The 23,213-nt window shown below is 39.2% G+C and overlaps 1 protein-coding gene across 3 annotated transcripts in view; it reads left to right on the top strand.

The window, feature by feature from the left end:
- The window catches only part of FYB1 (FYN binding protein 1), a 153,387-nt gene that overhangs the window by 111,970 nt on the left and 18,204 nt on the right, over nt 1–23,213 (top strand). For 2 of the 3 annotated variants that reach the window (XM_045848260.1, XM_045848261.1), the window contains exons 4-12: nt 10,120–10,166; nt 12,310–12,329; nt 12,769–12,800; nt 13,412–13,532; nt 15,907–16,066; nt 16,549–16,693; nt 20,347–20,369; nt 21,990–22,053; nt 22,830–22,967. In XM_045848260.1, the coding sequence (XP_045704216.1) occupies nt 10,120–10,166; nt 12,310–12,329; nt 12,769–12,800; nt 13,412–13,532; nt 15,907–16,066; nt 16,549–16,693; nt 20,347–20,369; nt 21,990–22,053; nt 22,830–22,967 (750 nt within the window). The remainder of the gene's footprint in view (nt 1–10,119; nt 10,167–12,309; nt 12,330–12,768; nt 12,801–13,411; nt 13,533–15,906; nt 16,067–16,548; nt 16,694–20,346; nt 20,370–21,989; nt 22,054–22,829; nt 22,968–23,213) is intronic. The other variant, XM_045848262.1, reaches the window with a different exon arrangement.

Raw genomic sequence — 23,213 nt, 5'->3', positions numbered from 1 at the left:
CCTGTACCACCAATAAGTAATATCCCCAAATATTCAACTATAGTCTTTTTTCCCTTCCCTTGAAGCCCCTACCAGATGGATGCTCTTTACATTCAAAGTCTCAATATCCGTAACCCATATAATAGAATCTGTTCATCTGATTGACAGTTGTCTCTAAATTTCGAAGGTTACAGTTGAGAGCAGGGGTTGCAAATGCATTAGTCAGGGGTAAGCTCCAGTGTGTTTCACTTTATTATGCTTTTGGGGAGGATGTGAAGGCAGGAACCAGAGAGTGTTGGAGGAGCTCAGTGGCGAGGAGTATCTCCTGTACGGCCTACAGTGTGCGTCCATGTTAACCGCACACCCTTCCAAACTTGTGAGTTTATAAATTGTAATGTAAAGTCTGTAATACCCCATGATATGCAGCTACCAAATAAGAAGGTAAGCCATCTGCCTACTGACATATAAAGGCTCAGTAAAGATTAGTTTCATTAAAATAACTCATTCCTATGTGTTCTCCAATACACCTGATTTCTGTGTGAATGGTTGTCCTTTCACATGTATTAATCCTGTTTCTTTTCCTTAATTTCTTTCCTATTTTGATAAATTTAACAAACCAGATTGCACACTTAGCATTTTGAATTCTATTGTGCAGCCTTATCCCAGGGACCAACTTCAGTTAGGCTTCTGCGTTCTGTGTAATTCTGGTGAGAAATTGTGATGAATACTTGGAGCATGTATTCCTGAACATTTATGAGACATGGAGAGCAGTACATAATAGTCTGATCAAAGAAACTGGGGAGAGAAGGAGTATTTGGCACCATTCCTGCTGTCTGCGGATCCCCAAGACCATAAATGTTTGATGATTTTCTAATGGGATCACAAGACTCTCCCTAGAGTAGTACCGACAGCTAAGGCTTATCATGGTAACACTCTCCTTCCAAGGCTGGGAACAGACACACTGGGGGTGTTCTTGCCCCCAGCCGTGGAGATGCAATGCGTGTGTGATGCTGCTTCCCCAGAAAGCCTGTTAGAGACAGGTTTTTATTGAGAGCCAGTCCCATAGGCACCTGCTACCTAGCAACTTCCAAAATACCAGACTTCTAGAAAAAATCAGAAGTTCATCATAAATCACATTGTGTATACAGTCTAGGAGGGGCAAACCACTCTTAACAATTAGGCAGCTTTTCATATCAGAGCACAAGCCAAGGGCCAACCTTTCTTTGCAGAAGGATCTTCTAAATATAACAGTTTTGGGCCCACTGTGTTAACTCTTTTCTTCGAGCCTCCTCCCGAGAATCCATTATGGTAAGGTGTGGAGTAAAAAGTTGTGGGAGGAAGAAAGGACTTCAAAAATAGCCCTTTAGCCTATGCAGCTACTTCATACGGATGCTGGTCAGTTTCCCAGCTCTGCAGGGAATTCCTGGAAAGTTGAAAGGGGCCTGCAGACCAGCTAGGCTCAAATTCTCATTTGAAGAAAGCCTAGCAAAAACCACCAACCGTAATAAACTTTACCTCACCCCTGTTTCCATCTTATTAAGGGCTTCTCGTTGGAAAGTCTGATTCATCTCAGAGTTGTCAACTCCACAAAATGCAGACTCTCGGAAGAAGCAGGAGAGGAACAAGAGTCTTAGGTGTCCTATTGCCTAGACCAACTATAATCGAAGTATCTGAAAGTTAATTGTTAAGTGGAGGGCCTAGAGGGAATGAAAGCTAAAGCACGTCTATGAGATAGTATTTTTTCAAAAACAAAAATGTGGTATATAATGAAAACTTGTGGGTTCTCATCAGAGAGCTCAAGCAAATTCCAAAGTGAAGAAATATCTCGGTTAGAAACTTTCCCCCAAGTAGAGGAAGCTAGATAAGACACAAAGAGGAAATGAAAGCAAAATGGATCTTGGTAGCCTGGCTCAAAATTTTATATGTAATGCAGAAGGTAAATTCATGGCTTGATCTTTAAGTAAAAATGTGAGATGTGGGTGTTTCTGTGCTTCGCAACACCGCCCTTCAAACACACACCTGGGCGTGTGCCAGGTGCTCCCACCAAGGGGCTGTGAATGCCCTTCCTCTCCTCCAATCAGTGGCCGCTCTCAGGTCAAGATCAAAGAGATTATTTTACAGTCATTCAACAGTTATTTTTTAAGCCACGACCCTGTGCCTTTGCAGTAAGAGTTCAGGCAGTAGTGAATAAAGCAAAGGCCCCTGCCCACATCAATCGGGGGCAAGAGAGCAAAGGAATTAGAATGATAAACAGGTAAGAGATACAGTATGTTAGGAAACATCGATTGCTGTGGGAGAAAACAGCACAGGGCTGGGCGGTGCCGTGTGAGGGTGAGACTGGGGGGCAGCGTGTTACAACTTTACCCAGAGGTCAGGGTGGCTCCCTTAGCAGCAAGGTTGTGCTTGAGCAGACCCAACGAAGTGAGGGAGTTAGGCATGCAGGTATTGGTGGGGAAACAGGTCCAGGCAGAAAAAAAAACCCAGACAGAACAAAGACCTAGAATATTCAAAGATGAGGAAGGAGCTGGAGCGGACCAAGGGAAGGGATAGCAGGAGAAGGCTTAGCTCATGCAGGGCCTTGTGGAGCATGATAGAGATTGTGGCTCTTTTCCTAAGTGAAAGGGAACCACAAAAGGAGGTTGTGCAGTGATGTTTTCTGACTTGTGTTTTTTTTAAAAAATTACCTTAACAGCCGTTTGATAAGAGACAGCGGGCGAATGTTGAAGCAGGGAAAGTGGGCAGAAACTGCAGAAACACAGGCAACATGTAGAGGGCGCTCTCCCCAGGGTGGGGTCATGAGAGGTGTCCAGATTCTGGACATGTTTTGAAACAGAATTTGGATTCAGGATGTGAAAGAAAGAGGGTTGAAGATGGCTCCCAGGTTTTGGCCCGATCAACACTGAGGATGATGCTCCCATCTACTGAAATGGGAGGGGCTGCAGGGGGGCAAGTTTGGGTAGGGAAGGTCGGCAGGATGTGGCTTTGTGAAGTTTAAGGCGTCTCTGAAACATCCCAGTGGAGATGGGGAGGAGGCAATCGGGTATAAGGAGTGATGGGTTTTGGAGAGTCTGTTTTAAAAATATAAATTTGACAGTCATAGGCATATATGCCATACTTAAAGTCACCAGACTGTTGCAATTCCCCAAGGACGTGAATATAAAACCAGAGAGAAGAAACAAGCCCTGGTGCACTTGAACTCCACTGGGCCTGGGAGAAGAAAAATCAGGCCCAGCAGAATAAAAAAAGAACAACCAATAAAGTTGTTCCTAAAGTGTAGGAAAAAAACAAGATAGTACTCTGAACGGGGAAGCAGTGATTGGCTGTATCGGAAGTTATGAGGACCAATAAGGGAGCACTATGGAGGTCAGTGTGGATGGAAGTTCCTGGAGCCGTGGGGACACAAGCCTGACTGAGTTTTAAAATAGCAAGAAAGGAAAGGAATGGATTGACAGCATGGTAAAGGAGAAAAAGGAAGCAAAGAAATAGGGCACTAACTGGTAAAGAAACAGAATCAAGACTTTTGTTTTAACATGGGAGAAATAGGAGTGTGTGTGTGTATGCTAATGAGAAAGATCCAGTAAAGAGGGGAAATGATAGGAGCAAAGGAAGGAAAGAATTCCTGGAACCAGGAACTACAACAGCTGGGACTGGTGCTCAGGTGAGGAGCTGACTTTCAAAGGACTAATGAGCATGTAAGGTTGTTATTCTTCCCAGGATGGAGAGTCTGCATTGCTTAAGGCAAGAAAACAAATCTCTCCAGAGGAAGGAATTTCAGCAGACAGGATGCCTTTATCACCTGCCTTCTCCCAAGAAGTCACTTGTAATTATATCATTTAGGTCAGGATGCCATGGGAATGGAAAAGATTGGAGGCAGGTAAAAGTTAGAAGTAAGAAGTAGCTTTAAAAATAAAGTGGTGGAGGCCCAAGTTATCTTGTGTTTTAAATTGTATTGTTTCCCCACCTAGTGGTCAGAAATCAGCTAGTTATGGTTTCTACTATTGCACTCAGACATCTGAGGAGGAACCGAAATGGATCAAAAGAGTATGTTTATCATTATTAGTGTTCAGATCAACATCTTCAGTGTCACGCACTTTTCTGAGCTATTTTAAAAAATACGTTAAATTTTAACAGCATGACTAATCGTTCATGAGAAAACAGAATCAATGGTTGAATACTTTGAAATACAGAACAAATTACATGGTTATTAATAGTAATGAGACAGGAAGAGTGAGGTAATAAGAAATAATAAATAATGGGAAGTGACTAAGGAGGGGAAAGGAAAGGTTAACAGTGTTTTTCCCTGCGGTCATTCATAGTCAGTTTCAGCTTTGTTTGGATTTCTTTTTGTGGCTCTAAAATTAGAGGAAACTGAAGAATTTACCATTATAACCTTTTTATTAATTAGAAATGCTTTAAATTCTCCTGGATTGGAGACTTGCCACATCAAGTGCACACTGACATCGTCTTATCTAACTCCGTCTGGGGAGCTGTCGGAGTTCCCTGACGCTCCAAGCACAGGATGTCACGTAGGAAGAAGACGTGTTCCAGAGTAATGTTCATGGGACTTCACTTCAGTGAGGGCAGGTAGAACACAGACTTATGTGCCACTCAGATTTCTTCCTTCTTTGAAAACACAAATGACCAAAGCTAAAGTCATGAGTAGGAGTCATGAGTGTAATGATGCCGGAAGGTCAACAGGCTCACCTCTTCAACAGCCAGGGAACAGTTCCGATGTTTTCCCAAAAGGACAGTCACAATGATGGCAGTAACATTACTCTTCCTATTTAATTCTGCTCGCCATAGCGTAACAACACGAACTCTGGTGAAAGGCCTCCTGGACTGGACATACTATTAGAGCAAACGATATGCGCCCTTTGCTTCCCCTCTACCCACTCCCTCTGTTTAGTTGCCCATGCCCTGGGCTGTGACTCGTCTCGCTGTTTGCCTCACCAGCCCCCACGGGGCTGTTCTCTCTGCCTGGAACCCTTCTTCTGAGCAAATGGGGGCACTGATCTGGATTAATTCCTGACATTCGTGTAGTGCTCCTCATTTTCCCTTTCACTCCTCACTAGCATCCCTACTCTCATCTCTAGTCCATGTTTGTTGAATGTTTCCACGTTATACCTTTGTGAATTCAGACCTATATAAAATGAACTAAGATTTACATGCTATAATGTTGGACCCATGAATAAGTGTATGCATGCAAACGTGCTCTACAAGTAACAAATGGTTTGCATGATGTGTAGACATAGGTATGAATGTGATATGCAGCTAGCCTGCATTTCGCTAGTATTTCTTATTCATCCAAGTGTTTTAGCAAGTAAACTACAAGTCTGGTAGTATTTTTTACTTAATATCCTTCTTCATAAATGATAATAAATAATTCACTTAAATAGTGCAAGTTAATTTAGTTTCTTACTATTGCTAAGACATCATTAATTCATCAAAAAAATTCTATACATGACAGAAATTATTCTAATAGCTTACCAAAAATGACAGTCATATTAATAAATTATCTAACAAAGTGACAGTCTCTTTCCTCCAGGGGCTTATGGTCTTAGAGCAGGAAGAGAAACACGCATCAGTTTCTCTGTAATTACGGTAATGCGGAATAATCACTACAGGGAAACAATGTATGGCAAAGAAGGTGCCACTGCATGGGTTTAGGGGATCAGGGATGACTTCACTGAGGACGGAGTGTTTAAGGAGAAGCTAAAAGATTAGGAAGGGTCACAGGCAGGGGATGATGATAGGGGTAAGCATGGAAGAACAAGAAACCAGAGAGTGTTCGGAATAAGTCAGTTCACTATTAAAATGTGAAAAAAATAGTGGAGGGAGAGGAAATAGGAGAAGTAACACTGCAAAAGAGCAGGCCTGATGGTGAAAACCTTGTTTACCTTGGAAAGGGCTGTAGGTGTGATTCTGTAGAAAGTCAGTATATTTTGAGGTCTATGGTGTTTACACCTTGTACTTTTAATTAATATTTAATTCATTAAAGTTTATGCAAAGGCTTAATTTATTTTAAGTACTTAAATTTACATAATATAACTTGTATCCTATTTATACAGCTAGTAAGTTTTATTTAAGTAACTATTTTTAGGGGGATCTTTGATTAATGATAGGACAACTCACACTAAGTTCTTTCAAATTAATAGTTTTATTTATAAATTTAGTTAATTCCCTTACATGGTTTACATTGAATGTAAAAATTTATATATTGAATTTTTAAGCATTATTTTTAAGCATTTCAAATACCTGACTGAACAAATTTAATAACTCTACTAAGCAAAAACCCTTCCAAGACCTAAATGATTCTTAATCTATTAAACCATAACCAGTCATTTGAGATACTGGAGTTTTATTTGCAATTGGACTTTCATTATACTTTATAAAATACATATTTATTTTGAAGCAATTTAAGCATACCAAATGCAGGGAGAATAGTATAATGAATTCCCATGTCCCCTTAACCGACTTCGACAATTACAAACTCATCACCAACCTTATTTCATCCACGCCCCCACCCACCTGTCCCTCTTCTCATATTATTTCAAAACTAACACCAAAAATTATATCATTTCATCCATAAATATTTTACTTTTTTAAAGATTTTGTTTATTTTTAGAGAAAGGGTGAGGGAGAGAGAAAGAGAGGGACAGAAACATCAATGTGTGGTTGCCTCGCACACCCCCCTCAGCAGGGACCTGGCCCGCAACCCAGGCGTGTGCCCTGACTGGGAATCAAACTGGTGACCCTTTGGTTCTCAGGCCGGTGCTCAATCCACTGAGCCACACCAGTCAGGGTGCCCACAAATATTTTCATAGGTATCCATAAAAATAGACTCTATTAATACAAAACTTCAAGTCATTGTTCAAATTTCCTATTGTCTCTTAAATTGTGTGTGGGTTTTTTGTTTGTTTGAATAAGAATCAAACAAAGTCTAATGTCTTCGTTAGCTTATATGTTTTATAACTCTCTTTTAAGCTATAAGCTCATCTTCTATCACTGTTTTTATTTATTGCAGTTTATTTCTTGAACAAATCAAGTTGTTTGTGGGCCTGTAGTTGCCCAGTCTAGATGGTGCTGATCTCTTTTCTACAATATAGTTTATGTATTTTCCTTTTGTATGTATTTCTTGTAAATTAGGAGCTGGATATAGAAACAGCTTGATTGAACTTATTTATGTATGCGTGTGTCTGTGTGCATGACTCCTTCCTCATGACGGGGAAGTCTTCTGTCCGGAGTTCATAATGTTTGGTTGACTTTCTTAATGATGTCAGCCACCACTGACAATCAACACCTAGAGTCTTTCCTTTCAACTAAAATAAAGCCTAACTCATAAATTTTAAATGATGTGGCTCATCTAATTGAATAGTCTCTCATGTAACTAATCTCTTAAATATTATAAATGCTTAAAAATATCAAACATGTGTATATTGTCCCAGTGATTATAAAACCTATTCCACAAATGTTTGTGCCATGGGTTTGAATTACTTCATCATTTCTGTATTTAATGCTCCATCTTTCAGGATCTAAAAAGGCTCACTAGGAGAAATAAACATCTTGTCATAACCAATCTACACTTAGCTAAATAGAAATCTGTGCATATGTAAGTTGAATTTTAAATGTAGAAGAGTGCGTTTGTTACACTAACAGTTTATGATCACATGTCTGCCATCTGAGGTGGAAACACATATGCCCGTGGTAGCTTTTCCTGAGCCACAACTATACCCACTGAGCTCTTTTTCCAGCCTCGGTGACCACAAGGTGCTTCCACCTCATGTCCTTCAAATAGCTTAAATTTTCAACCCGTATCTCTTACATTCAAGTAACACTCTTTCCTCGCTCTCTAAGTGTCTTGAGCATGGAAACTAAGAGTGATCTAACCTTGTTTTTGTGTTAGAAAGATCATTTTGGCAGCGGCGTGCAGAAGGGGCTGTACTCATGTCTAGCAGGAGAAAGGAAAGAAAGACGTTAAGTTTGTAGAACTGACAAAACTTGGTTAATTTCATGTGAGCCTGAGAAGAGTGAGAAATAAAGGATGACTTGAGGCTTAGGTGAGTATGTGAATTGTGGTGCCATTCGCCAAGGTGAGAAACTTGGTAAGGAAAACAGATTTAGGCTGAGATGAAGGAGGAAAACCTCAGCTTCTGAGATGTTAATATAGAGCCAGCAGTTGCACGTCCAAGTAAAGATAGAAAGGTAGATAGTGAGATAGATAGATAGACAGGTAGGTAGATAGATAGATAGATAGATAGATAGATAGATGATAGAAAGAATAAAACTCAAAAATAGGCCTGGACAAGAGATTTGAATATGACTGTCACCAAGTTTAAGATAATAATGTGAAGCTTTGGGGGTATTTAAGACATTCAGAGACACATGTAGAGTGAAAAAAAATGAAGAAAGCCAAGACCAGAACACAAAGAAACATCATCTCTTAAAGGAGAAGTCAGAGGAAAATAAACCCACAAAGGAAACTGTGGGATAGTGGCCAGAGAGACAAGAGTTGAGACAGGTAACATTCGTCACTGCAACAAAAGAGACCGAGGGAAGGCAAAATGATTGGTGCTGCTGAGGGCCACAAAGCAGTCAATGGAGTGAGATGCAGGCTGGGAGATGTCCGGCGGATTTGGTAGTTCACTCTTTCAAGAGTGGTTTCAGGAAGGCTTGGCAATAGAAGCTAGGTTGTTCTCAATGAAGAAATGAGAGGGAGGAGAGGAAGTAACGTCAGTGACTGTAGACATCTTGTTCTACTTCGGCTGGAAAAAACAGGATTATCTTGGGGGGATACAGAAGATTTAAAAAGGCAAAGAGAAGTGTTTACTCTTTATAAACGAGAGTCACTTGGGCTAGAGAAGAAAAGGAGTTAGATATTTAGAGACAGAGAGTAAAAGAGGAGCAATAACGATAATATAAATGATATACTGAGGTACAGAAGAAAGGTGATGCGATGATTAAAATCACTGATAATTCATATGGGATTAAGAACTCAGGTAGAACCCCTGGCTGGCGTAGCTCAGTGGATTGAGCGCGGGCTGCGAACCAAAGTGTCGCAGGTTCGATTCTCAGTCAGGCCACATACCTGGGTTGCAGGCCACAGCCCGTGGCAACCGCACATTGATGTTTCTCTCTCTCTCTCTCTTTCTCCCTCCCTTCCCTCTCTAGAAATAAATAAATAAAATCTTTTTAAAAAGAATTAGCTAACACTTTTTTAAAAAAAAGAACACAGGTGGAAAGAAAATGTTTGGTAGGGAGAAGGTTCATAACTGTAGATAAGATTTTGGGTTAAAAGAATGTATTTTCTTGCAAGAGTTCACACCCAATAACTGCTGTTTTATCAGTGAAATGAGAAACAAGATCATCTGATTATAGGGGAAAGGGATAGGAGATTTAAAGAAAGCAGTGAACATTTTGAACAGCCATTGAGAAAGATGATGCAAGAGAAGATGGTCTAGAAAAAAAATGTAATGAGATTATAGAACAGTGTAGAGGGTGTGGTGGAAATCGAATGTCAATTATTTGTAATATCTAAAATCGATAAAATGGCAATTCTCTCCAGCTGTGCTACTCAACTTGAGAGTAGAAATAGAAAACATGGGTGGTTCCGTAAATCATTAGGGGTCTCCCAGGCCCAGGTATGAATAATAACTGTTGGGAACCGTTGGAGTGCAGTGGTTTAGAACGAAGCGCCTGGAAGTCCAAGCCACAGATGACGGGAGTGCAGCCGTGTGGCGAACATTTGGGAAAGAGGGAGGAGTCAGGACCGGAACTAATCCTCCTGGGGATCCACACCATAAAACCCATCAGAAGCCTTCAGAATCCCAGAACTGAATTATTGACACACTGCCGTTGTAACAAAAAACACATTGCTGCCCCGGAGCAACGAATTCATCGCCTGCGCTCGCCGTGCACGCCCCGGTGGTCGGTGCTTCCTCCCCGGCTCTCCGTTCTGGGCAGCGGTGGCAGCGGCAGGACTATTCCAGTCACTCCAATGGCCTCTGACGTCTTGCGTCAGAGAAGTTATTAAAGAGAAAAGAATAACTTTTAAAAAGTATCTTTTTATTCTTTTTTTCCTTTGTACTGTAAGGTCAGCATCTACGCGTTCCATTTTGACTTCTTCTTCTTTCTCGTTTCCAGAAGCTCGGTAAATGACGACAGTCGAGAGGGTGGCATGCACTTGGATGGTAAGGGGCAAAAAGATGTTTAATTTATCTTTCTGTTACCTCATGTTACAGAAGTTTACGTTATTCATTCTCGTCAGGTTATTCATGGGTCATCATCATCACTGATCCATGCAAGACCCTTCTCTGGCTTTACTTATTTATTTATTCATTTTAGTGACCCACTCCCTTTCTTCTTTTCTCCTCACCAGGGACAAATATGCTAATGTTTTAGTGTGTGTGTGTGTCTGTACATATTCTCCGCATACTGTTGTATGTGCGCATATATTTCAGTTTACGTAAACACTACATTAGCACTCACTTTGATTTTTCTTTTACACTCAACATAATGTGCTTGGGGGGGGGACCCATCCATGTTGCTATATGTACTATATTTAATTTGCTGCTGTTAACGATTGCACACATATTCCACAGTATGCATGTTAAGTACTCCATGGTATGCATCCTATGCATTTACAGTTTACCTCCAACTCACTAGTCCCACAAATAATAATTCAATGCACCTTCTTGCCCCTGTGTGGATCTCTGAGAGACTTCCTTTATATATATATACACACACATATATATATACATACATATCATATATATATCCAGCCAGGAATGGTTGCTCATAAGCTGTGGCATCTTCATTTTGACTGAGTAGGACTCGAGACTCCCCAGAAGACCTTGTCCATGTAGACTCCCATCAGCAGGGCACGGAGATTCCAAGATGCCTGCTTCTCACCAGTCCATGGTGTATTGGGCTTTCCAATTGCTTCCAGTCTTATATGTATAAAATGCTATTTCACTTTCATATCTCTGCTTACTATTGAGTCTGAGTGCTTGATTTGTTTATTAGTCTTTGTGTTTCCTCTTCTGGAAGTTGCCAGTTTATATCCTTTGACCATTTTTTTAGGGGGAAGGTGGGGGTTGGTGTCCTTTTCTGGCTGAACTTGCAGGAGTTCCTTGTATTCCAGATACTAGTTCCATGTCAGTTGCAGACATTGCCAATACCTCCTCCCACTTTATTCCGTCTATTAATTTAGCCCACACTGCCTAAATATACCGTATTTTTCAGACTATAAGACACACTTTCCCCCACCCCCAAATTTGGGAGGAATAATGGTGGTTAATGCTGTTGTTGAGTTCTGTTTACATTGACATTGGTGAAATATTATGTTATTTATGTTATTAAATGTTTTACCACATTTTTTGCTTCAAAAATTTTTTTCCTATTTTCCTCCTCTAAAACCTAGGTGCATCTTATGGTCTGAAAAAATATGGGTAATAAATATAATGCAACCAAAATTACTAATTTTTATCTTATAATTATGCTTTCTAATTTTTATCAAAGAAGTTTTATCCCTAGGAAATAAAAAAACAATCATTTTCTATTTTCTTCTATAAACTTTATCCCTTATACTTAGATCTTTAACGTCATTTCAGTTCACCTTTGGGGAATTAGGAGGAAGCCGATTTGTAGCCTCATGTATGGGGAGAGATTTTCCATTACCATACCCTGAAATCCCCCTTTTCTCATTAACCTGTAAGGCCACCTTTATACCATATTAACTCTGTGTGTGTTTGTGTGTGCAGTACATGTGCATATGTAAATTTATGCATCTGTCTCTGAGCTCTCTATTCCATTGGTCTGTTTCTATACCTGCACCATACTGTTTTATTATTAGTGTTTTAGATTATGTCTTAATATCTGGTCATCCATATTACTGAATACTTGAGCAGTAAACTCAAGTATTCTTTAAAAACTCTCTTCTTTAAAAAATCTAAATAACTTGATTTGTTTGATATGTGAAAGTGAATCAAAGTAAGTCAAAAAGTGCAAACTAGTCGTGATTTTCTGATAATACCTTTGTCCCAGACAAGCCCGAAAAAGCAAATGTGCAAGCCCTTCATAAGGAGAGTAAAGGGTGTCTTCGTTATCTTGTGGAAGCCAATGAAAGGATTTTGTAATTAAATCACAAGTATCAAAAAGACATAAGGATCTAAACTACATATCCTATTTTATACTTTTTTATACTTCTATATTTTTGATAAAACATAGGTTTTGTTAGATTATGAATTATCTGGAATATTATATTACAGGTAACAACCCTATATTAAAGTGCTTCTTAATTACAGTATGTTATTCTTTTTTTAACCCTTTTAGGTTCTGGAAACCTAGATGAGGTCAGTTTTTTTTTCCTTCTCATATTATACTGCTGTAACTAGAACATTTAACAAGTATTGTGATTAATTGTCTATTGGTATAAACAACAAATGAAAATTCTTATAAGTAAAGTTGATATTTTTCCATTTATGATCTTAGTTCATCTAAAATGCTTGAGATATTAAATACCAATCATTATTCCAACTCATAGTAGTTTTGTGGCACTAAACATAAACTTAAATCTGCCAACACATCTGAATTATATAGCATGATATAAAATGAAATCTTTTGGAATTTACTTTCCTAGTCTACCTCTAAAAAGAAAAAAAATATTTTAAACAAGCCAAATTTATATACACTTAAATTTATGCTTGTTTTACTAAGTACTCAATCTGTGTAATATGTGTATGCTTCCCTTTTGAACAATTAAAATTAATGATTATTTATGTTTTTTGACAGGAAGAAAGTGAAGGAGAAACATATGAAGACATGTATGAGTTACTTTTTTAACATGATATTTTCCCTCTAAGATGAATATAATGATTTGCAGAAAGGAGAGTAGATGGATATTCAACACTAGGACCAAAAAAAAAAAAAACCTTATTGTTCAAATGACTGTCATATAATGGTAACCTTTATTTTAATACGAAGGACTAAAGATTCTTGACTTGTCCGAGGGTTTCACTGAGGACTCTGTAAAATGCTGTGAGATGCCACAGACCAGCCTCTAGATACCCAGCATGTCTGTGCTCTTGTACCTAGGAGAGCATGGATGTCAGAGAGAGAGAGAGACAAACAGAGAGAGTAATTCTAGTCACGCCAACAAGCAGCGAGAAGAGGGCCTTTATCTTTGGTGTCTCCCACTGGTTGGCACCAGCCAGAAGGGAAAGCAGAGCTTTTGGAAGAAACCCTCATTTGTACATGTCCCACTGGGTTTAAGAACCATCTCACACACCCAGGAGCGTTGACAACCCTTAGCTGTTTTCCTCCATCTGGACTTCAGATACCATCTCCTGTTGTGGGCGGAAACCTCTCTGGGTAGGGGGCCTTATCACACCAATGCCTGTGACTGATGAAACAACCTGACAATATCTATCTACAGAGAAGCATCCAAAGAACGAGAGAAGAAAAGGGAAAAGGAGGAAAAGAAGAAGTTAGAGCTGGAGAAAAAGGAGCAGAAAGAGCGAGAAAAGAAAGAACAAGAGATAAGGAAGAAATTTAAAGTAAGAGCTTGTTTGCTGATCGGTGGAGTAACCTCTTTTTATAATTTTCCCACAAAAGGGGCACCACTCTTGAAAGCGTGCCTGGTTGGAGAATTACTTAATCGTGGTTAATTGTTGTTTTCTAAAGAGTAGCTATCCTCACAACAGATTTTTTTTTGGTCCAATGTACTCTCTTATCCCTGCATTAAAAGTACAATAAGATAAAATTCAAGTAAAATATGGTGGCTTAGAATTAGTGGGCACCCAAGAAATTTGTTGACTGAGTGAATGAACACTCAGTTACTCACATCCATTGTGGCCCTTATTTCATATTAAACTGCTTATGCTGTGAGCCTCAAACCACACACACCCCTGGGGCATGAATTATAGCGGCGCTAGGGACACGTGTGTCTCCAGATGAACCAGACCTGTCTCTGAGTCAAGTTTCTATGAAGCACTCTCACTGCTGGTGTCTACACCTGGCTTACATTTTTGCCCTGATTTTAAGTCTGTATACACGTTGGTTTCTCATACCTGCTGTTTCTCATCCCTCTTTTTTATTTATTTATTTGTTTGTTTGTTTGTTTGCTTGCTTGTTTGTTTTTAGGGAGGGAGAAGGAGAGAGAGAGAGAGACATCAATGTGCGGTTGCTGGGGGCCGTGGCCTGCAAATCAGGCATGTGCCCTGGCTGGGAATGGAACTAGTGACCCTTTGGTTCACAGCCTGTGCTCAATCCACTGAGCTACACCAACCAGGGCAGATTCTTATTCTTTAAGGTGAAAATAAATGATACCCCTCCCAAAAGTTAGGTGTGGAATTAAATAAAAGAACGCACATAAAGCACTGTATCTATTATTGGTTCTCATTAAATTTTTTAGAAATCTTACTATATATATAAGTAAAATTAAGGTTACAACGCAAATATGACAACATTTTACTCAACAAAATATATGGCTACCAACATTTATATTTTCAAGTGAAAAATATGAATAATTCATTTTGTTAATGAAAATCTTCACAATATACATTTTATGAAAAGACTTTATAATTTTAAAGGAATTATATGAAGTTTTTCTTGTGTTTCTTTTGGAAAAATCAATTTTACAATGTTTTACTCACTCCTTCAAATGGCCTTTTTAGTAACAAAAAAATAGTGTGTGAGAATCATATCACTAAATATGAACTCAAAAGTTGATCAAGACTAGGACTTCACAAGCTATATTTCTTCCACAAAATGTTCATAGATAAAGTAAATTCATAGTAAAAGTAAATAAATTAAATAAATAAATTATAAATTAAATTAAATGTAATAAATAATTAAAAATTAAATTAAATTAAATTAAAAAAATAAATTAAATTAAATAAAGTAAAGTAAAGTTCATAGGTAAAGTAAATAAATTAAATAAATGGAAGAACTCCGACACGGTACCATATTCCATTAATTCTAAGGCACGAAATATTTCACATTTTAAAACCCTAACATCAGGATGCACCTTGACATTGGTGGCACATCACAATTCAAATTAAGCTGTTTGCCTTCCTTCTCGGTAGCACATAATTAATGGCATGCCTCACAACTCATAGCATCATAAGACAATAAAATAAGGTAAAGCTTCTTCAAAACTCACAGTGCATATTTGCACATCAAAAGATCCAAGAAATTCTGTTTTAGAAGACCTCAATTCAAGATCAGAAAATTAGATTGTTAGGATCCATGGTCAAAACCAGATTATTCCCCTGCTTTCAAGAAACCACTATACTATTGAGGACACTAATTTTTAAAAGCCTCACATTTATTTGCTATTTTTTTAGTTACAAGGCTATTTCTAAAATGTTATTTTGTTTACAGCAGGTACTGTCTACCCCACATGTATAGACAGACAATATCACAAAATTAAAGAAAAAAAAAGAAAAAGAAAATGCTCTTCCCAAGAGTACATCCACCACTGCCCCCTACCCTTCCCTGTTGGATTCTAGTTCTGCCAAGAACCATCAAAATAAGTTCATGGTGAGAAGCGAGGAAAAGCCTTCACCTACCAAGTAGACCACCAGTATCTCCCATGAAAACACATAGCACCGAGAGCGGACTGTCACACATCAGTGGTATTTGGTTATCAGTGGCTTCTTTCACAAGCCTTCCCGAGTTGCTGAGGTCCACAGGTCAGCGCTCTCTGCTGGAACCCAGGCACATGCTCCGGCTCTCTGCTCCTCCTCCTGGCCCCTGTGAATTTTCCCTAACTTCCCCTACCCTCAGTTTTTAGCTCAAAGCTGTAACTGTTGCAAATAGGCAGATTGGCAGGTTGTGAACATGACCAGCTTCCAAAACTGCACTCCTCGAAGACTTTCTGAAGAGCAAGGAAGCCTGTCGTGGTGACTATTTTTTTTCTCGTTGCAGCTAACAGGCCCTATCCAAGTCATCCATCAAGCCAAAGCTTGCTGCGATGTCAAAGGGGGGAAGAATGAGCTGAGCTTCAAGCAAGGGGAGCAGATTGAAATAATCCGCATCACAGACAACCCGGAGGGAAAGTGGTTGGGCAGGACCAGCAGGGGGTCATGTGAGTGCACATTTTCCTATGACTTCAAGTCGTCCTCCTTCTGAGCCAAGATGAAATGTGCACATGTTTGCAGAATTACTCACCAGCATTGAGGAAGGAGTTTTGTTCAGGGTAGACGAAGATAGGAGGATTTAAAATGGCAGGTGGAGTTCCATCTTCACCTCCCAGTCTTTTAGCAGGAACAACGTAAATGTTGACACTACTCCAGGGAGGAAACAGGGGCATTAGGTTTCTCATTGATGTTAAAAGGAAAAAAATCAATCATGTGAATCACTTGGGAATCTTGAAAATAGAGGCTAAGCTTACTCCAAACCCCAACAGCATAAAATGTGTGTGTCTACCTGGGAAGTCTAGAAATCAGAATTGCAAACAAAGAGATACGGGGCCATGTTAAAGAGCAAATATGCCATTGACATTGTGTTCACCACTTGGAAAGACTGAAGCTGCTGTGACCTGAACACACATCATTCCCCTTTTGGTAGATGGCTACATCAAAACAACTGCTGTACAGATTGACTACGATTCCTTGAAACGGAAGAAGAACTCTCTCGGTCCGCTTTCATCGAAACCCATTGAAGATGACCAAGAAGTGTATGATGACGTGGGGGAGCAGGATGAGGTCAGCAGGTATGTACAGAGACCACCTGGAGGGCATATCAGACCATCTCCTTGCCAGCGATTGTGGATTTTAAGGTCCTTCCATATTTTACCTTCCATATGTCCTACTGCTCTCTACCACTAAACTGAGTTTATGTATATACCACCTATGTTGGAGAAACTATGAACAGCAGTTGTTTATCTGTGTACAGTAACTCCAATATAGGTGCGAGTTCATTTGAAACTTCAGACTCTTTGATTTTATTCTTCGCTTACATGTATCAAATGCTACTTGAAAAATAATGGGCCATTTGCCCAGTCTTGCCAAGTGTGTTGTCATTCCAAAATTCTGTTCTGTAATATCTGTTCTAATTTGATCTTAAGAATTTGATGCCTAAAATAAATATAATTTTGGAAAATATGAGGCATAAGAATATAAAATTTAGTTCTAAGAAATATGAAATTTTTGCTCTGAAGTTTTTGAGTCTAAAATATTTGTTGCTCTTATTTGAACATATCACAGAGAAACGAATGCTTTTTACTACAACCCTACTTTGCTCTTTAAAAGTATAAATATGAACGCTCAGCTCCCTACTATTACTGCGTATCAACTGAAGGGACCAACTTTCCATTGCCCGTTCATTCCACTGGCTTAGGATGCAGTTCCTCCCACAAACTATGGGCACACCTTCCCAGGGCGGAGGAACAGAACACGGCATCCTTTCCAGAGGAGCCAAGAGGAGAGAGCGGTTGTCTTCTTCCGTGTACCTTTCCTTCTCTTCTTTCCCCTCTCAGCTGTCCACTTCCTCTCTCCATGCCTCCTCTTCTCTCTTTCCCTCGCTCTAGTCTTCTTCGTCCTTTCTTCTGCTTCTTGCTTTTCCATTCCCCTCTCCTCTTATTTCTTCTTTCCTCCTATCTCTCTCCTTCCTGGTAAAAATGACAATCTCTTCAAGTTGCAGGGAAAGGAGGAGAACAACCCCCAGCCCAGAAAAGAGCCCTTGTATTCCAGGCCCGCCCTGCGGTGCTGGGAATCGGCCCCTGGCTCCCGAAACAGAGAATCTGTGCTGGATCTTCTCTCGGGCAAAATTGCGTCTGCATTCTTCCTGATTCAGATTTCAAAGAAAAAAATATTTTCATTATCAACCATTTAAAGAATGTAAAACAATCAAAATAGGAACATACTTCTAAGACACAAGAAGAATTCAATGTCCCTCTTGTGGTCTCTTACCTCTTGTCATCAGTGAAATTTGTCATGTGGCTTTCTGGCAGTTCTGTCTTTCTAAAATAAGTATCGCCTGCAGTGCCTGCTTACCATGTTGTGGCCAGAAATTATGCAACAGTACGTTACAACATGCAATGTGTACACTGGAACATACAGCCCACGGAGAGGCCTTAGTCATCAGAAACCCACTGACCGAGGGGAGGAGTCGGTAAATGTCAGTTCCAAGTCAGGTGAAGTTCTAAACGGTCATAGTCAGAGGTTTACAAAATTTCGTGAACACGTGTCATTCCACATATATTATCATGGTATAGCATGTGTATGTGTTACTCATTTTTCCAAAAATACATTTTTCTTATTTGGGGGCTGAAGAACCGCAGTCAAATTAATAAATGCATGTGGACACGGAAGCACATACGCAAGAAAAACAGTAAATTCCCCAAAATGAATGACGTACGTAAAATGAAGCATTATTAAGTCCACACATACCACAACTCTGATGAGAGGCGTGCTTCAGTGAGTAAACAAGCCGCAGAGAAAGGATCTTTTATTTAATAAAGTGGAACTGATGGAGGTGGATAGTTTTAGTGCCTGCATATCTCAAACAGGTAGAGAACCGCAGCATTGACTAGCCTCTAGTCCTCCCATGCACGTGTCATAAGAACATGAGAGAGGAGACGTCATTTCTACACAAGTTTTGTCTTTGAAACCACAGCTGCTGCTGGCAGGGGTCTTATAACAGAACGTGCTTTGTCCCCCGTAGAACAAGGACAGAGGCTGACAATGGCCGGCAGCTTGCCCTGGCGAGAGGAAGAGAGGGCACCACCCTCTCCGCCTGCCCCGCAGGCCTCCAGACCCCTTGCACGCCATACCTGCTCCTCCCGGCTCCCTCCAGGGTGAACAGAGCTGACTGTGCCCTTCAAACCCAGCAGAGGAAAGCCTGAAAACGTTCTGACCTCTGTCCTCCTCTCTTTCTTTTCACGTAAAGCAGTGTCTGGAATGAAAACGAAAACTGAAGGAAAGGAAATTACTAATGCAAATTCCCATCCTCCACCACATGGCAAACATTTTTCTACATGGGGTTACTCAATCTTTTTCCTTCCATTTCTTCTTTTCTCTTTCCTTCTCTTTTCTCACATTCTCTTTACCTCTGCTTCGCCTGTTACACAGTTATTTTAGAGAGCTGAAGCACTGCTCCGGTAATGAAATAATGGGTGGCAGCTTTGCTCCTGATCATGATAACCTCATTCTCTGGGGACTGAATATGAGAGTCTCCAAGATGGGATAGAGTCGCCAGGAGTGTCAGTCAACCAGAATGAAACTCTTCACGTTATTTTTTTTTGCACTGTGCTCAAAAAGAAGTGTCAGAGGAAATGAGTGTGAAAAGGGTATGTAAGTAAAGAAGACACTTAAACTTCCTCAAAAGTTAATTCTTCATTTACATATGAAAACATTTGTGGCACGTTATTCTATAAAGTTCCATTAGCAAGAGCGTTTTTTTATTTCTAAATTAACCTGAGAACTGCATCAGACCAATTTCTTTGATCTGACTTGAAGGTTGAGGACTCAAGTATGAGCATGTAATTACACTGTGCCGTGGTGCCGTCAGACTGGTACCTGTTGTGGGTGAATTACCCGACGGGCACTCGCGGTGGTCCCGGGAATGCAGCTGGGCACAGCCAAGACGTTTTCCAAGAAGGCAGGATGCTGAGGTCCTTATCTCAGCTCTTCAGCTCACTGAAGAGGTTCGGTCAAGTCATTTGATTTCTAAGAGCTTCAGTTTCTTTTCTGCAAATTGGGGGGATGGAGCCCGACGAATTCTGAGGTTTTCCCATTCTCACAATTTATACTTCCTTTGCTGTCACAGAACGAACATTTTAGTGGCAAACACAGGTAAGAAAACGGATGATTGTAAAATAAGATATCACATGTTACAGAAAGGAATGAGAAATATTAATGTAAGCAGTCTACATTTAGAAAATCAGGGACCACACTCCATAGGAGCCCCATGAATAAGATCTCAATTTTTTGAAAGTTCTCCCTTTCAAAATAAACTGTATAATGCTATGGGACTAAGAGTAAAATGCTGTGGTTATCAGATGTTGAAAGAGAATCGAACTGAATGCAATAATGGTTCTATATGACTCTTGGAATAATATTCATTTTTTAAAAATAAGTCTACCTGTAGAATGATGTAATGTGTGATCGGAAAGCCTTATGGGAAATGTGAGAAGCTAACAGCACCACTGTTTTGAATACTTGGTGTAGCACAAGAACTCACTTGATTCTTCTTAGGTTTGTTTTGTTTTGTATTTTGCCTTGTTATTATGTGGCCACACATAACAATCTAAACACTTTTAACTAGGTATTATTTCTTTTTGGTATAACTGCTCAATACATGTACTTCTTTTCCTGATAACTAAATAATCCATACTAATTTAATGTGTCTGGTTTTTTTTTCTAGCCACAGTCACAGTGGAGGTGGAGGTAAGCAACACATTTTCAGCGGAAATTTCTCCAAGTCTTAAACATTTTTGCATATATTAATGACCAAGTGCTTTTGTTTTCGCCCAACAAGAAGCAGTTAAAGTGGTAGAAAGAGCACTGCACTGACACCAATGACCTGGGTTTCAGTCCTGGCCACCGAGTGACCCTGAGCAATTCACACCTGTTTCCCAAGTTTGCGCTGACTCGTGGGGCAACTCCATTTTCAGGGCGCCCAGGAAAGTCTTGATTTATGCCAGTGGTCCGAGTGTGAGGGTTTTTTTTTGGGGGGGGGGATTGTTTTATATTGGTTTTACTTAACCCCTTCACCTAGCATGATGCTCTGCAGGTCCATCCACTCTGTCTCAAACAAATGTAGTATTCCCTTCTTTTTTTATGGTCATGTAGTGTTACCTACATGTGTACCAGAGCTTTGCTATCCACTCACCTACTGATGGGCACTTGGCTGCTTCCAAATCTTGGCTATTGTAAATAGTCCTGCCAAGAACATGGGGGTGCATATATTCTTTTGAGTTAGTATTTCAGATTTCTTCAGATACATTTCCAGGATGGAAACACTGGGTCATGAGGCAGGTTCACTGTTAACTTTTTGAAGTCACTCCGTACTGCTGTCCACCGTGGCTGCACCACTCTCATTCCCACCAACAGTGCACGAGGGCTCCCTTTTCCACTCATCCTCATCAACACTTGTTTTTTGTTGATTTATTGACAAGAGTCATTCCGACTGGTGTGACGTGATATCCCATTGTGCTTTTAACGTGCATTTCTCTGATGATTAGTGACGTTTGAGCATCTTTTAATATGTCTATTATCATTGCATTTCCTCTTTGGATATTCTATTCAGGTCTTTTGCCTATATTTTTAATTGGATTTTTTATTGTTGTTGAGTTTTATAAATTCTTTATAAATTTTTTTATATCAACCCCTTATCAGATGTATCACTGGCAAATATATTCTCCCTCACTGTACATATTCTTGCACAGAGAAGACATTCAATAAACATTTGTTAAATAAAGATTTGCAAAATACCAAGATTCCTGAGGATTGTAGGATAACAACTCAAGCAAGAAAGGGTTTAACTTTTCAAATATCACATTGATGAAATGAAATAAAAGAAACAAAAGGTTTGCTTCAGCTACCATCAATATTTACACATTCACATTTTATTACCTTTGCTTTTCTTCACTTATATATCAATCAATAGCTTTTCCTAGATGTCTCCTCAATATTAAATTGTTCATATCACCTCCACCCATCTCTTTTTCAACAACAAATATTAACGTGTATTCTCTATTTTCTTTTCCTTTTTCTAATATTAATTCTATCCATTCCTTTCATCTCCTGTGCATAGCACCTTTTTTATCCCTCATACTATTGCATCAACATTTTACCTCTAAGAATTCTGTATAAAATAATCGACAAAAAAATGTGCCTACTATCTAGAAGAGAGTAGGCTAGTAAAATTATTTTTATTCAAATAGTTAATATGAAAGAGGGATGCTTTCTGCAGTTAAATAAGGCAGATTTAATTATCAAATTTTGAGTGACTATGACCAAATTACAAAATTAACAGCAGATTTTCCCACCTTTATCCAAATGAAGGGTTCCCACCTCCCCCAGACGATGATATTTATGATGGAATTGAAGAAGAAGAGGCTGATGATGGGTAAGAATGACCAGTGAATTTACTAGATTTAGTTTTGATTTCTAGTTAGAATAAAGAGCAAAAAATAATGTTCCATATTACATTGGCAAAAATGATTTAGATATTTAATAACCATAGTAAATCAGGAAGTATAATTGCACCACACTTCAGATGAAGTGGTATATGGTTTGGAAAAACTTGGGCAACTATGTCAAATGTAAAGAGATAAAGAATTACAGGGGTTGTAGTTTTTATTTTACAAACTTTTCCCAATTGTTTACTTATCAGTTGATAATTTATTTTTATAACAATCTCTGAAGAGTTTATTGATTATATGGCTATCCTTCGTATAATAATCATAATTACAGAAAATCCAAATAAATTGAGACCATATTCTATCTATGGCAAAACCAGTACTGAATACCCTACCCTTTAGTTGTTGAAACTTTTAAAATGTCATATTTTAAAATTTCAGATGTATCTGTTACCTAATTTTAATAAAAAATAAAGCTAAATTGATGTTTAAAACTTACTAAATCCTGACAGCCTCCTATTTTAAGAACCAATAGAAATCTCACCAAATAGAATAAAATACAACTTACCTACCTCTTACCTAGTAGCAGCAGTATTCAAAGCTCATGACCTATAAGGTTAATAGCATCTTCTTGTTGCCTAGAATGAGTACCTTATTGCCTGAATGATACGCAAGATAATTGTAACAAATCTAAGCGCGTCCACCCAATGTCTTCATGTTCCACTGATTATTCCGTTCTGATCAATGCCTGCATGCTCCCAAGCTCCACGCTACAGGTTGAAGAGAAGAGTAACACGTGGTCCTGGGGGATTTTGAAGATGTTAAAGGGAAAAGAGGACAGAAAGAAAAGTATACGAGAGAAACCTAAAGTCTCTGAGTCAGACAATAATGAAGGTTCATCGTAAGAGTCGACCAACCAAATGCAGTGCACAATAGCTACACTAATATTAATTGAATCAAATGCTACTAATATTCACGGCCAATAACCAAATTCTGACAGACTTTACAGAATTTTAATATTACTTGAAATTAGTCATCTTAGCCTCATTGACTTTCTCACCCTTAAACTCATGCGTTTACATAACAGAAGCACAAAGTATTTAAAAGCCATCATATAATTGTAAGGTATATTTTGTTTTCCTGACAA

This window comes from Phyllostomus hastatus, unplaced genomic scaffold (assembly GCF_019186645.2).
Source record: "Phyllostomus hastatus isolate PE091 unplaced genomic scaffold, TTU_PhHast_1.1 phas_contig_58, whole genome shotgun sequence".
Classification (NCBI taxonomy): domain Eukaryota; kingdom Metazoa; phylum Chordata; class Mammalia; order Chiroptera; family Phyllostomidae; genus Phyllostomus; species Phyllostomus hastatus.
This window is presented reverse-complemented; position numbering and strand designations above follow the sequence as displayed.